This window comes from Carcharhinus amblyrhynchos, chromosome 14 (genome assembly GCF_965287045.1).
Source record: "Carcharhinus amblyrhynchos chromosome 14, sCarAmb.v2.hapA, whole genome shotgun sequence".
NCBI lineage: Eukaryota > Metazoa > Chordata > Chondrichthyes > Carcharhiniformes > Carcharhinidae > Carcharhinus > Carcharhinus amblyrhynchos.
In genome coordinates, this window is record NC_137337.1 from 55834225 (window position 1) to 55850593 (window position 16369).

Sequence of the window (16369 nt, forward strand, 5' to 3'; positions counted from 1 at the left end):
GGGTCAATCATTGGAACTTTTTTTAAATGAACTTTGAATTTAAGTGTTTAAGTTTTTCAGTGTTCCATATTTAACCACAGACAGCTGAGTTTCCTAGCTCCAGAGAAATCTAGCAGATGAGAGGCAAGAAGGGCCAGGTTCATTAGTCAATTTTATTTATAGCATTGCTTCTTGGTCAAAAGCAGTACAGTGTTTCTTCCAGGCCCCAGAAGACAAACCCGAAAACCATAGCCTCCCACCTTGACCACTGCCAGAGATGGTCCTACCCATCAATGATTCCCCAATCTCAATCTCTTCCCACTAATCCCAGCATCTCTCCCTTGCAATTTCCAATCCTCCCAAACAAACTCTGCCCAGGAATTTTAAAAAGGTCCCCTAGCTATCTGAGGAATCCTGTCCTTCTGTTTGATCATTACTCCTCTCCATCCTGCTCTGAAACCCAACCAGTATCAAGCTTCAGATTCTTTCTCCAAACATGCTGCCTGACCTGTTTCCATGATGTAGACATGCCAGTGTTGGACTGGGGTAAACACAGTAAGAAGTCTCACAACACCAGATTAAAGTCCAACAGATGTATTTGATACCACAAGCCACTAGCTTTCGGACTGCTGCCTCTTCATCAGGTGAGTGGGAGTTCTGTTCACAAACAGGGCATATAAAGACACAAACTCAATTTACAAAATCATGGCTGGAATGTGAGTCTTTACAGGTAATCAAGTCTTAAAAGGTACAGACAGTGTGGTTGGAGAGAGGGTTAAGCACAGGTTAAAGAGATGTGTATTGTCTCCAGCCAGGACAGTTAGTGAGATTTTGCAAGCTCAGGCAAGTTGTGGGAGTTACAGATAGTGTGATATGAACTCAAACTCCCGGTTGAAGCTGTCCTCATGTGCGCGGAACTTGGCCATCAAGTCTCTGCTCAGCGACTCTGCGTTGCCAGGTGTCGTGAAGGCCACCTTGGATAATGCTTACCCGAAGATCAGAGGCTGAATGCCCATGGCCACTGAAGAGTTCCCTAACAGAAAGAGAACACTCTTGCCTGGTGATTGTTGAATGGTGTTCATTCATCCGTTGTTGTAGTGTCTGCATGATCTCCCCAGTGTACCATGCCTCTGGACATCCTTTCCTGCAGCGTATCAGGTAGACACAATGTTGGCTGAGTTGCAAGTGTATGTACCATATACCTGGCAGATTCTGTTCTCACATGAGATGATGGCATCTGTGATGATCTGGCATGTCTTGCCAAGGTTGCTGTGGCAGGGTTGTGTGGTGTAATGGTCACTGTTCTCCTAATGGCTGGATAATTTGCTGTGGACAATGGTCTGTTTGAGGTTGTGCAGTTCTTTGAAGGCAAGAGGTGGGGGTGTGGGGATGGCCTTGGCAAGATGTTTGCCTTCATCAAATGTCATGTTGAAGGCTCCAGAGAAGATGTTGTAGCTTCTCTGCTCCGGGGAAGTACTGGATGATGAAGGGTACCCTGTCTGCCGTGTCCCGTGTTTATCTTCTGAGGAGGTCAATGCGGTTTTTCGCTGTGGCGCATCAGAATTGTCGATCGATGAGTCAAGTGCCATATCCTGTTCTTATGAGGGCATCTTTCAGCATCTGGAGGTACCTGTTGTGATCCTCCTCGACTGAGCAGATCCTGCATTTACGGAGGGCTTGTCTAGATACATCAATGACATTTTCTTCCTTTGGACTCATGGTGAACAATCACTGAAACAACTATATGATGACATCAACAAGTTCCATCCTACCCTCAGCCTTACCATGGACTACTCTCTGGAATTGGTTGCATTCTTGGACACACACATCTCCATCAAGGACGGTCACCTCAGCACTTCACTGTATCGCAAGCCCATGGGTAAGCTCACGATGCTCCACTTCTCTAGCTTCAACCCTAAGTATGTTAAAGGTGCCATCACCTACAGACAAGCCCTCCATATATACAGCATCTGCTTGGATGAGGAGGATCGCAACAGACATCGAGACGTTGAAAGACACCCTCAAAGTACAGGATATGGCGCGTGACTCATCAATCCACAGTGAAAAACTGCACCAACCAACGAGGGACACGGCAGACAGGGTACCCTTTGTCATCCAATACTTCCCCGGAGCGGAGAAGCTACAACATCTTCTCCGGGGCCTTCAACACATCATTGATGAAGACAAACATCTCGCCAAGGCCATCCCCACACCCCCAATTCTTGCCGTCAAACAACCACACAACCTCAAACAAACTACTGTCCGCAGCAAACAACCCAACCTTCAGGAGAACAGTGACCATTACACCACACAACCCTGTCACAGCAGCCTCTGCAAGATGTGCCCGATCAATCAACACGGATGCCATAATTTCACATGAAAACACTATCCACCAGGTACACGGTACATACTCTGGCAACTCGGCCAACGTCGCCTACCTGATACGCTGCAGGAAAGGATGTCCCGAGGCATAGTACATTGGGGAGACTATGCAGACACTACAACAATGGGAGAATGAACACCGCTCAACAATTGCCAGGCGAGTGTGCTCTCTTTCTGCTGGGGAGCACTTCAGCGGTCACAGGCACTCGGCCTCTGATCTTCGGGTAAGCGTTCTCCAAGGCTGCCTTCATGACACACGACAATGCAGAGTCGCTGAGCAGAGACTGATAGCCAAGTTCCGCACACACACGAGGACAGCCTCAAACAGGATCTTGAGTTCATGTCACACTATCTGTAACTCCGACGACTTGCCTGGGCTCGCAAAATCTCACTAACTGTCCTGGCTGGAGACAATACACATCTCTTTAACCTGTACTTAACTCTCTCTCCACTTGTCTGTGCCTTTAAGGCTTGATTACTTGTAAAGACTCGCATTCCAACCATTATTTTGTAAATTGAGTTTGTCTCTTTATATGCCCCGTTTATGAATACAGCTTCCATTCAGCTGATGAAGGGGCAGTGCTCATAAAGCTAGTGGCTTGTGCTATTAAATAATCCTGTTAGACTTTAATCTGGTGCTGTTCTGGGTTTTAACTTATTAGGAGTTCCAATGCCATTAAGCATCATTAATATATCTTAATAAAGCTGCATAACAGATGAAAAATAGCATTATCTCTTAAAACAAACTATAAAAATATTGAGTGCGCTCTAACTAGTGTTATTGTGCTTACTCATACCTTTTCTGGAAGAGTCAGGGGGCATGGGGAAAAGTGGAAGGCAACCTTTGTGCCAATCAGTAGTGAATAGAATTCTTCTTTGAAACATTAATACATATTTCAGATTGAAAATTCCTAAGTCAAATACCTTTAACTGGCTGAAGACAATGATAATTAATAACTCTCAAGTTTCATGGTAAACTAGTCACATAATTCTTGAAGGAGTTAGATGGAGATCTCAAATGTGCTTTTATATCTTAAATCAAGCCAAGTACTCATTTTTGCAGACCCCCTATTAATAGAACTATTCAAACCATGCCTATGATAACACTTGAATCATAGAACCCTACAGTGCAGAAAGAGGCCCTTCAGCCCATCGAGTGTGCACTGAACACAATCCCCACCCAGGCCCTACCCTCATATCCCTAGATATTATACTCACTAATCCCTCTAACCTACACATCCCTGGACACAAAAGGAGTAATTTCTTAGCATGGCCAATCAACCTAACCCGCACATCTTTGGAGCTTTGGTCGAGCTATCCAATTATTCTTGCTTCTGTTCTCTTTTCCCATTGTCTTGCTTTTTTTTTGATTTTTCTGATTTTCTTTGGAAACTTTAATACTGAATTCAACCATCTTTCAAGCAGATCAGAACTCTAAAAATTGGCTTTTTGCCAATCACTTGCACACTGTGCCCTCTGGATACTGGCCATTCTGCCACTGGAAACAGTTTCTCCATCTACTCTACATCTCTATTAAATCTCACCTGAATCATCTCTACGCTCAGGAAACACATTTTTCTCCAAGAAAATAAGGAATTGGAATTTTAGGCCTGTTGCAGACAAGTAAAAGTCAAAATTGTGGAACTACAATTCAATTTGGAGACTGAAAGAAATAAAAGCAACAACCAAACAATTGCTTTAAAAACAAAATTAAATAACATTTTAGGAGTGGAACTGAGCAGGAGTGAGCCAGAGAACAGGGTGGGAAGATATGGCTTACTGATTGAGTGTTTTGAAAAAACAAATTCAAAACTAAATAAGGACGGAGGGTTAGGTAATGTGTTATTCCTGCACAATGTGGGAGCTGGTGGACACTGTTGTGATTCCCAGTGACCATATCTGTAGTAAACGAAGGTTGCTCAAGGAACTCTGGCTCAGAGTTGATTAGCTAGATTCTGATCTTCGGATGCTGCGACACATCAGGGAGGAGGAGAGTTACCTGGACGCTGTGTTCCAGGAGGCAGTCACACCCCTTTAGACGAACTAACTTGAATTCAGCCAATAGTCAGGGACAGGAAGGTGTGGCTGCGAATAAGGTAGATAGAGGGATTCAGGAAGTAGAGTTGCAGAAGCCTCAGCCCTCGTTACAGGTTCGAGAATCTTGCTCCTAACGTGGACCAGGACAGGGACTGCAGGAAGAATGAGCCTGCTGACTGCAGCATGGTGGTGCAGGGAGCCATTCAAACGGGGGAGGAAGAGAAAAGAAATGCAGTTGTAATTGGGGATAGCATTGTTTGGGGCATAGACACCGTTCTCTGTGACCAGGATCGAGAGTCCCGAAGGTTGTGCTGCCTACCTGGTGCTCGGATTCAGGATATCTCACCTGGGCTGCAGAGGAACTTGGAGTGGGAGGATAAAGATCCAGCTGTCGTGGTCCACATAGGTACCAATGACATAAATAAAACAAGGGCAGAGGTTTTGCTAAGGGAGTATGAACAGCTAGGAGCTAAATTAAAAAGCAGAACCAAAAAAAGGTAATAATCTCTGGATTACTACCTGAGCCACGAGCTAATTGTCACAGGGTCAGATTAAGCAGGTAAACACGTAGCTTAAAGATTGGTGTGGCAGAAATAGATTTGAATTCATGGGGCATTGGCACAAGTACTGGGGAAGAAAGGACCTGTTTGGTTGGGATGGTCTTATCTGAATCATGCTAGGACCAGAGTCCTAGCAAATTGCCTAACTAGAACTGTTGATAGGGTTTTAAACTAAATAGGGGGATGTTTCAGTTGTAGAGGAACTTAGAAAACCTAAATTAAAGGAGGAGGTAAGGGTGCAGGTTAGCAATGTGGCAGATGGTTACCAGACAGTAAAGGTGAGGGACAGAACAGGTGAATGTCTTTATGCACCAAAAAAAGTAACAAAATTTACCAGTTGAACAAATTTAAAAGCTTTACATCTAAATGCACGAAGCATTCAGAACAAAATTAATAAGTTAATGGCGCAAATAGAAACAAACGGGTATGATTTGGTGGCTATTACTGAAACATTGTTACAAGGAGACCATATCTGGGAATTGAATATCCAAGGGTACTCAGCATTTCAGAAAGATCGACTGAAAGGAAAAAGGTGGTGGTGTAGCTTTACCAGTGAAGGAAGGGATCTATGCTGTAATGAGAAATGACATAAGGGAGATCATGACGTGGAATCAGTCTGGGTAGAAATAAGAAATAGCAAAGGGAAGAAGTACTTGGGAGGAGTCTCCAAGCAGTAGAAACACAGTGGAACACAGCATAAACTAGGAAATACTGAGGGCTTGCAGGAAAGGTATGGCAAGAATCATGGATGATTTTAATATGCACATAGATTGGAAAAATTAAATTGGCAAGGGTAGCCTGGAGACAGAGTTCATTGAATATATTGGCGATTGTTTCTTGGAATAGTATGTTGTGGAACCAAACAGGGAGCAGGCTACTCTGGATTTGATACTACATAATGAGAAGGGTTGAATTAATGACCTCATATTTAAGGATCCTCTGGAGAGTAGTAACCATAGTGTAATTGAATTTTGAATTCAGTTTGGGGATGACAAAGTGGAGCCCCACTCTAGCATTCTGGAGTTAAACAAAGAAGCTACATTGGCATGAGGAAAGATTTGGCCCAAGTAGAGTGGGCAGGAGGACAGCAGATGAGCAGATGATAAGGAAATACTCAATTCCTCACAACTATAATATATCCCAATGAGGAAGAAAGATGGTAGGGTGGGGGGGGAGGGCAGGGGTGGGGGTAAGGAACAACCATGGCTAAACAAGGTGGGCAAGGACAATATAAAGAAAAAAAACTAAGATATATGATATTACAAAAGGCAGACTGGAAAATTGGGAAACTTACAATCGTGAACTAAGGGATACCAAAAAAGTAATAAAAATAGGTAAGTTACGAAAAAAAAAGTGCAAAATATCAAAAAGGATAGCAAAAGCTTCTAAGTATTTTTAAAAGGGAAGGGAATCGCGAAGGTAAATGTTGGTCCCTTGGAAGATAAACCGGAGTGTTAATAGTGGGGAACATTGAAATGACAGATGCTAAATCAATACTTTGCCTCAGTTTTCACGGCGGAGGATACCAGCATCATTCCTAGAGGAATGGGCAAGTCAGAAGTAACAGAAAGGGTAGAACTTAGAACAAGCAGCATCAATAGGGAAAAGGTACTCAGCAAACTATTGAGATTGAGGGCAGACAACTTCCCTGGCTCTGATGGCCTACATCCTAGGGTATTAAAAGAATTGGCGGCAGAGATAGCAGATTCATTGATTATGATATTCCAAAATTCCCTAGACACAAAAAGTTTCAGTGGATTGGAAAAATGCTAATGTCTTATTCAAAAAGGGAGGGAAGCAGAATGTGGAAAACTACAGATCAGTTAGTTTAACATCTGTTTTTGGGAAAGAGTTAGAATCAATTATCAAGGAAGCAACATCTGGACATTTGGAAAGTTTATGAAGGGCAAATCATGTTTAACTAATTTGCTAGAGCTCTTCAAAGATGTAACAAGCAAAGTGGATCATGGGGATCCTGCAGATATAGTACATCTGGATTGCTAAACAATGGGTTTGATAAGATGCTGCACAAAAGGTTAAATCACAAGTTTAGATCACATGGAATTAAGGGTAATTTATCAGCTTGAATAGGTCACTGGCTGCTGGTTAGAATGATGTGGGTATGCCGGCGTTGGACTGGCGTAAACACAGTAAAAAGTCTGACAACACCAGGTTTTAGTCCAACAACAAATAGGTTGGACTAAAGCCTGGTGTTGTCAGACTTTTTACTGCTGGTTAGAAGACAGAGAGTCAGGATAAATGTTTTTTTTTCTGGATGGCAAAAGTAACTAGTGGGGTGCCACAGGATTCGGTCCTTGGGCCCAAGTACTTACAATCTATAGTAACGACTTGGATGCAGAGATACAAATAGCCAAATTTGCAGATGACACAAAAATAGGTGGGACAATAAGTTGCAATGAAGAAATAAGAACCCTACAAATGGATATAGATAGGTTAGGAGAGTGGGCCAAAATGTGGCAGACGGAGTTTAACATGGATAAGTGTGAGGTCATGCATTTTGGTCAGAAAAATGGGAAGGCGACTTATTATTTAAATGGTGAAAGACTTCGGGGTGTTTGGGTGCAGAGGGATCTGGGTGTCCGTGTTCATGACTCACAGAAAACTAGCATGCAGGTAAAGCAGATAATAAAGAAAGCAAATGGAATGTTGGCATCTACAGCTAAAGGAATAGAATATAGAACTAAAAGAAGTATTGTTACAACAATACAAAGCTTTGGTGAGACCGCACTTGGAGTATTGTGCACAGTTTTGGTCCCCTTATTTGAGGAAAGATGTAGTGGCATTGGAGGCAGTTCAGAGGAGTTTCACTAGGTTGATTCCAGAGATGAGGGGTTTGTCGTATGAAGAGAGATTGAACAGTGTTGGCCAATACCTCTGGAATTTACAAGAATCGGGAGAGATCAAATTGAGGTGTATAAGATGATAAAGTAGACACGGAGCAGATGCTTCCTCTTTTGGGGCATTGTAGGACAAGAAGCCCATAGTCATAGGATAAGGGGTAGCAAATTTAAAACAGTTGAAGAGAAACTGCTTCTCCAAAGGGTTATGAATCTGTGGAATTCACTACCCCAAAAGGTTGATGGATGCTGCAACAGTGAGTAAATTTAAGGAGGAGTTAAACAGATTTTTAATTGGTAATGGGTTGAAGGCAGAAAAATGGGGACGGGTAGCATATCAGCGATGATCGAATGGTGGAGCAGACTTAATGGACCAAATGACCTAATTCTGTTCCTATTCTTATGAGCTTATAAGCTCTACTTCTTTGTCTACCTAATTCAAACAAGCACAATTTACATTGTAATATTTTTGAAGCAGTTACTTGACAATATGAACCAATGTTTTGCCAATATCCTTTATCGCTTAATAGTTTACTTATGAACTGAAAAAAATAAAATGCTTTGTTGAATCAGTCAATTACTTCAAACCAGCAAGTCTACAAATTATTTTAAGTGAAGATTGCCAATCAATTGGGAAAACGCAAGAGCACTTCTTCCTAAAGCAATTCAGCTACATGTATTAATATTTACTAGAAATGCAATGGAATTAGAAACAGACTTCAGCACTCACCAAGCTTTATTTCACACAACCTCAGCCTTGGATCTTCAGGGGGGTGGAGGCGTCTCCTCTTTCGCCAGCAGCGTGCTGGGTAAGTATATAACTGTCCTGGTGCCAATCCTAGGAGATATGTCGCACTTTGATTAGAACCTATATGCATACGGTGGTTCATTAAAATATACATTCTTGATTATTTGACTCATTTTCCCTTAAGACATTTTATTCTGTATCCCCTCAAAACACAGAGCAGTGGGTCAGATTTCCAACTCAATTCCCTGGGCATAAAGAGCACAGCAAGACCAATGGGATAAAAAGCGACAGTAATGCAGCACCTCGAGCAAGAGCACAGCAAGGCCGAAAAAGCTTGCAGGGTGCACAGAGCTGACAAACTACATTCGAAAAGTAAGCTAAGTGTGACATCACAGGGAAGTAAGTGATTACTCCGGGTGCTCCAGTTTCCTCCCACACCCCAAAGATGTGCTCTTAGGCTGGTATAACTAATTGTCCCTAAACTATTCTCCCCTTAATCTGGTTTCCAATGGGGGTACCATAAGCATAGACATGGGTCAAAGGTGGAGGAGGAAAAGCACATTGTTAAAATGGCGGCGCGGGCTTGTTGGGCCGAAGGACCTGTTTCCCGTGCTGTGTTGTTCTTTGTTTTAGGGGGTATTTATCTATTTTCTCCCCCTGAACTAATTCAAACCAGGAAATTACAAATTCCATCCAAGGCAAGGGTAAGACAATTAACGCTGAGCTTGTCTGGAGGCAGGAATTAAAATCAACTTAAATGAAATATCAACTAGTTAATTAGAGAGAGAATAGAAAATTTGTCTTGGGTCTGTTCAGGGATCTGAGATTGAATGCTTGCAATCCTGCTCCGTGTTAAAATATTAGGACATTTCATGTGTCTTTGCAAACCACATGCGTGCAAAGTGTCTCCAAGATTTTAACGCAAGATCTGGATTCCCTGGATTTCTGAGCCTGAAGGACAGCCAGAATCACTGTGGAACAAAGGAGGGATGAATGTTTCCTGGATTGTATGTTCCAGGTGCTGGCCATTCCAAAGCAGCAAGGATTCAGGATGATAGATGAGTGGCCATCAGGAAACGTAGGAAGAGGCAGGAAGAATAGAGCTTTGGGGGTTTGTGCCACTCTCAAACACAGGTAATCGGCAGTGGGGAGTAGAGAGTGACAACACTTCAAATGAGCGCATGGCACGAAGGAGCTGGGGGGGGTGGTCTTTTATAGGTCAAACCAAGTAAACAAACTCAAATTACATTAGGACAAAGTAAAAAGGGGCAGCTCCCCAAAAGGAAGGGGAACAGCCCGAACAAAAACAAAAAATACAAAGAAAACTTAAGACGCATCAAATCAAAATGTGATTGTTGGGGTCTATAACGCACCTCAGCCCCTGTGGTGCCCAGCAGGCACGGAATGCGTCAAATGTACCCACGGACACCACATGCTCCCTCTCCAGGGACACCTGGCCGCGAACGTAGCCACGGTAGAGGTGCAGACAGTCAGGATGGATGCCCCCCCCACCCGGACCTATTGATGTTGCGTCTTGCCAGGCCCAGGAGCAGGTTCACGAGAAAATCAGCATCCCAACCTTCCCCTCTCTGCACCAGGTGTCCGTAAATCAGGAGCGTGGGACTGAAGTGCAACCAAAACATCAATAAAAAAGGTGTTTGAGAAAATCAAAAAGGGTGTGCAATGGTCACGGGCTTAGGGTGAGGGGGGCTAGGTATAAGACAAATATTAGAGGGCAGTTTTTCACGCAAAGGGTAGTGGGGGTGTGGAATGCACTGCCGAGTAAGGTGGTGGAAGCAGGCACGCTAGGGTTGTTTAAGAGTCACTTAGACAGCCATATGAGCGGGCTACATATAGGGGGATATAGTAGGCCTTACTGAACATTGTAGGCTTGGGAATACGTTTTGCCTCAGGAATGTTAGTCTTTGCCTGTTTAATAATGAATTTTTTTGTCTCCACAGGCATTTAAGTCCAGCATGGGGCATGCAGGCGGCAGGTTGTAGTGGGCTGCTCTTGGATGTTGCTTCGGGAGTTGCCTATTGCTTCATGTCGTTAGTGTGCTTAAACTGGACCATCTCGAGGGCAACATGACAGCTCAGAGACTATCTCTGTTGCTGTGCGGACACATGGATTTGGGCCTGTGTCTGTGGGAGTTTGCACGTTCTCCCCGTGGTTGCGTGGGTTTCCTCCGGGTGCTCCGGTTTCCTCCCACATCCCCCAAAGATGTGCTTTTAGGCTGATTGATTGGGTACTAAAATTGTCCCTAAATTGGACCTCCCTGATCCTCGCACGTTAGGCGTAGACTAAAATCATGAATAGGTCACTGAGATAGTAGGACGGCGGCGCGGGCTCGTTGGGCCGAAGGGCCTGTTTCCTGTGCTGTGTTGTTCTTTGTTCTTTGTATAACGTGAAACGTAGATGTGGTCCACGGACTCCGAGGCCACAGAAAGGGCAGTCTTGGAAGCCCGTGAACCAGTGAATCCTATGATTGTGCGGCACTGCTGCGTGTAGCAGCCTCCAACCCAGATCCACAATGTAATTGGGGAGGTCCCTCCGCACAGTGACCTCCACCGCCTGGCAGCAACAAGGCCCGCCAAGGTGTATCCGGGTGACAGGCAAGGACGCGGTAGTGGAAGGTGTGCAGCAGCCCGTACAGGAAACGCCTCCGCATGCTGGAAAAAGGCACGGAGGACATTTCCACGAGACAGCTCATGCTGTGGGGCACCTGGCCCGGGGGGGGGGGGGGTGTGTGTCTAGGCTTTGGGCCAATGTGAAATTCTGTCCGAACAGGGGAATGCTCAGACGGGATCCCACCGCACACTTGAGCAGCCTCGAGCTCGCATGCACTTTCGGGGCCGAGCATGACCGTCCTCCAAGGAGCCAGGGGCTACTATGATCTATGATCTATAACTACACAGGAGGGAACAGCAAACTGTAGAAGTACACTGGCAGATTCCCTATTCGAAGGGGTAAACACGCATTTCTGTAACCATCATCATGTGTCTCACATGATGTGTTAGAATGGTGCCAGGGTAAAGGACGTCATGAAGAAGATCCAGAATATTCAGCAAGGGTAAGAGAGTGAGCCACAAGTCGTGGTACACATCAGTACCAATGACACAGAGGTCCTATGGTCATATTTTCAGGAGCTAGGGGCAGGATAAAAAGTAAAACCTCAAAATGGTAATCTCTAGATCACACTAGTGCCACAAGCTAGCAAGAGTAGAAATAGGAAAATTGGGGAAAAAGGAAGAGGAGTAGTAGTAGGAGTCAATATATTGTTTGAGGCAAGGTGCAGGAGGGAGGGCATCAGCTTCTCGGGGTGTCGGAACTAGTTCTGGGTAAGGTGGTGTCCTCTGGGGGAGGTTCATTAGTATAGCAAGGAGAGTTTAACCTAAAAATTGCCAGGGAAACAGGAACCAGCATATAGCAGTAGAAAAGATGCATAAAATGAGTGTGTTGAACAGTATTAGAGAAAGGAGTAATTCAATATTAGATAGAAGTGGATTAAGAAGGATTATAAGGAATGCAAAGATAGGATTACAATGTAAGAAACACACAAAGTGTAGTGAAAAAGATTGCTGAGCTACAAATACAGATAGCAAGATAGGGATATGATGTTGTGGAAACAACAGCAGAAACAAAAGTGGTGAGGACTTGACATTTATGCCAGAAATCTGTGACCTCGTCCATGATTGGGAACCGCTGCAGTGAATGGAGTTTTGGTTAAGCGCCAAATTCTCCATTCTCACTGGCAGAGCGGGTGGAATGAAAGAGATCAGAGAATTGCGCCCTTAATATGAAGCACATAATACAGCAGAATGTAAGTATTGCATGAAATTTATATCTCAACTAGTTAAACCACTTGATTTAATTCTTGTGTTCAGAAAAGATAGGGAAGGGAAAAAGGAGGTGGCTTTGCAGTACAAATCAGGGAAGGCATTGTAGCGCTGGGAATGAGGCAGGTAAAGTCATAGGGGGAGATCTTTGGCCCTCCAAAATCTATGGATCCAAGGGCCTATTTCCTATGCTGTATCTTACTAGCTGATCAAAGTGGCAAACTGGTGAGATCTCGCAAGAGCCCAAAACTGGGTCTGCCTCCGTTTCTCGCCTCAGCAGTCTTCCTGGCCCCAATCTGCTGTCTTAATCAGCATTGCTGATTTAAATTAATCATATAAAAATGAATTTGAGAGCCTGGGATGCAATCGTCCGGGCTCATTTACCTTAATGGCCTCACCATTGGAGATTCTCGCCTACGAGGTTCATGCGTGATTCCCAGAAACAAGGGCCAGACGTGATTGACTTGCCAGTACCCCATGAGCAGTCCCAACCTGGCACCCTGATAGTGCCCACCAGGCACTCTGGTTGGGGGAGTTGCAATCAGGAGAGTGGGATGTGACAATCTCCCAGTGCACTGCATACTCATGATACAGTGCACTGGGAGATCAGGGAGATAAATGCCCTCTAGTTGTCAATAACTGGCTTGCCAGAGAGCTTAGGCCCCGCCCCATCCACCTGCTGGCAAGAATCAGATTGTGGCTCTTCTTTTGAGCTAAGTGCCATAAGATTCAATCTCCTCCCCACCCCTTCACCAAAAAGAAGGGCCCGAAACTCTCTTATTTTCATGCTTGTTTGGCCCTTAGAATTTTTGTGGTAAAATTGTCCCCATAATATTTCGACTTGTAATGAGGAGATCAAGGAACAATCTCAACTGGAGCAGCTGAATTGGAATAGGGCAATTTTCAGTAGGATAAGGAGGAATCTGGCCTGGGAAAAACAAAACCAGGAAAATCTGTAAGGGAACAATGGATAATCATTAAGGAAGAGATCAGAAAATTAGAAAATCATACAGGTCTTCCTAGCCATCAAGTCTGCACCAACACATGAGAAACATCTGAACTCCCACCTAATCCTGTCCACTTTGCCCATTGTCTTAAATGTTATGATGTGCCAAATGCTGATCCAGGTACTTTTTAAAGGATGTGAGATAACCTGCCTCTACCACCCTCCTTGGCATTATCCTCCAGATACTAGCTAATATCATTCCAACAAGGAGAGCAGGTGGGGGAGAAAACCCAGTGCACCTTGTGACTAAGATGCAACTAAAAGGATGACTTATGCTTGCCAGGTGAATTCTACTAGCAAGAGGCTAGTCAAATAGAATAGATTGAGAGGGAAAGTCAAGAGGAAAATAAGACTGGAAATGAGAGAGTATGTGAATGGAATAGCAGTCAACATGAAAAGGAATCAAAAACCTTCCCCTGACATGGAAATTGTGAGCAGATAGTAATAGGGAAAGTGGTCTTATTTGCAACAAAAAGGGGGATATATGCTTAGAGAGACAGGGCAAGGCTAAAATATTTGATAAATTATTTGCAATGTTTACGAAGGAAGTGGAATCTGACAACATACATGTAGGAGTGGAGGGTAGAGATAATGATTGGGGAAAAAGTTGAGATGGCTGTACTGGAAAAGCTGCATATGGATACAGTGGATAACTCACCTGGTCCAGATTGCTCGTAACCCAGGTCATTAAAAGGAAGTGAAGTGGAGATAGTGGAAGGGATTGCCATAGGCCAGGATTCACTGGGCCCATAACCCTAGCAGGAATCTCGACGGCCCATTGAATTGCGCATCAGGTCAAAAAACGGGATTTCTGCCAAGCAGCAAACCCAGCCTGTCCTGCCAGTACCAGTCGGTTTCCACCCAGAACAGGTGGTAATCTGATGAATATTTTAAAATCCTAATCAACAAGCTAGAAGACCAATTCAGTAGCCTCCCGAGATTCACCTGCCACCAGCCCCTGCCCCAGCAGGAAGCCCACCAGGTGGGCTTTGGTACAGATCGTAACAAACATGGACATGACGCCTGGTACTCAGTGGGGAGGGTGCAAGGAGTTGTGTGGTCATCTGCCCCTCTGTCACTGCAAGGCTGCAGAGAGAGAATCACCCAGGGACCTGGAGGTTGGGTGGGTTCCTGCTGGGGGAATGGGCTTGACTTCAGGACTCTCCTCCAGGATGGGTGTCTAGTGGCTGCATTTGTCCTTGTTGCCCTGGGAATGATTTTGTTCAGTTTCAGGATGGTGAACTCAGATACTATTCTGGAGTAAGATATTCATTATTGCCACTGTCCTCTGAAACCTTTGAAGTACCCTGGTCATTTTGACATCCACATCCTTCGGACACTTGGAAGATTTCAAAAATCAGTGCAGCATTCCATTTCACAAGAGGGATTGGTCCAGATGTTAAAAACCCTTTTTTAGAGTGCTCTCATAGAAAGGATCTGTCAGGACTACCCTGGAGATTCCCTTGCTTCTTCTCAGTCCACAGCTGCTGTGAAATCCTTATGAAGTGCTCTGATGGTCCACCTATCAATCAAAGGCGGAATATTCATAAACATTGCAGCTAGGTTAGATATTTTACCAGTTTTAACTTCCTCTTTTTCTAACTGTATTGTTTGCAAAGTACTCCGGATACATTCAAGTGAGAAGGGAAAAAACAAAACAAAGCTCTTTGCTTAGGCAGAACCAATCAGGCAGAATTTGGAGCTGAGTGGAAGTTTGGTGCTGAGGGGAAGTGGTACTCATCTTTGGGAGGAGCGGAGAGGGAGAGCTGCAAGGGAGAACATAAGAACATAGGAAATAGGAGCAGGAGTAGGCCACCTAGCCCTTTGAGCCTGCCCCGCCATTCAGTAAGATCGTGGCGGATCTGAACTGGATCAGTTCCACTTTCCCGCTTTCTCCCCATAACCCTTAATTCCCCTGTATCAAAAACCTATCTACCCATGACTTAAATATATTTAGCAAGGTAGCCTCCACCACTTCAATGGGCAGAGAATTCCAGAGATTCACCCCACTTTGAGTGAAGAAATTCCTCCTCAACTCCGATCTAAACTGCCACCCCCCACCCTTTATCTTGAGGCTGTGTCCTCTAGTCCTGCTATCCTTTCTAAGTGGGAAGAATCTCTCTACCTCTACCCTATCCATCCCTTTCATTATCTTATACGTCTCTACAAGATCCCCCCCCATCCTTCTAAAGTCCGAGTACAGACCCAGTCTATTTAGTCTCTCTTCATAGTCCAACCCCCTCATCTCCGGTATCAGCCTAGTGAGCCTCCTCTGCACTCCCTCCAAGGCCAATATATCCTTCCGCAAGTGCGGCGACCAAAACTGCACGCAGTACTCTAGCCGCAGCTTCACAAGTACCCTGTACAGTTGCAGCAAGACCTCACTACTTTTATATTGTACGCCCCTCGCTATAAAGGCCAACACTCCATTCACCTTCTTGATCACCTGCTGCACCTGCAGACTGGGTTTTTGCGACTCGTGCACAAGGACCCCCAGGTCCCTCTGCACCGTAGCATGCTGCAGCTTTTCGCATTTTAAATAATAATCCCTCCTACTATTATTTCTGCCAAAGCGGATAACCTCACACTTGCTAACATTATACTCCATCTGCCAGGTCTTCGCCCACTTGCTCAGCCTATCCAGATCTCTCTGCAGACTTTCCACACAATTTGCTTTTCCACTCATCTTCGTGTCATCAGCAAATCTCGTCACCCTACACTCAGCCCCCTCCTCCAGATCATCTATATAAATGGTAAACAGTTGAGGCCCCAGCACCGATCCCTGCAGCACTCTACTAGTCACCAAGCACCAACCAGAATAGCACCCATTGATACCAACTCAGTTTCCTATTAGACAGCCAATCCTCTATCCACATTAACACCTTACCCCCAACTCCGTGCACCCTAACCTTCTGTAGCAACCTTTTATGAGGCACCTTATCAAACGCCTTTTGGAAATC

General features: G+C 44.6%; 1 protein-coding gene across 2 annotated transcripts in view; it reads right to left on the bottom strand.

Annotated features, from left to right (window-relative positions):
- Nucleotides 1-16369, bottom strand: part of LOC145352690 (zinc finger protein DPF3-like) — a 153262-nt gene that overhangs the window by 79154 nt on the left and 57739 nt on the right. For both annotated transcript variants that reach the window (XM_080202910.1, XM_080202908.1), the window contains exon 3: nt 8547-8654. In XM_080202910.1, coding sequence (XP_080059036.1) covers nt 8547-8654 — 108 coding nt within the window. The remainder of the gene's footprint in view (nt 1-8546; nt 8655-16369) is intronic.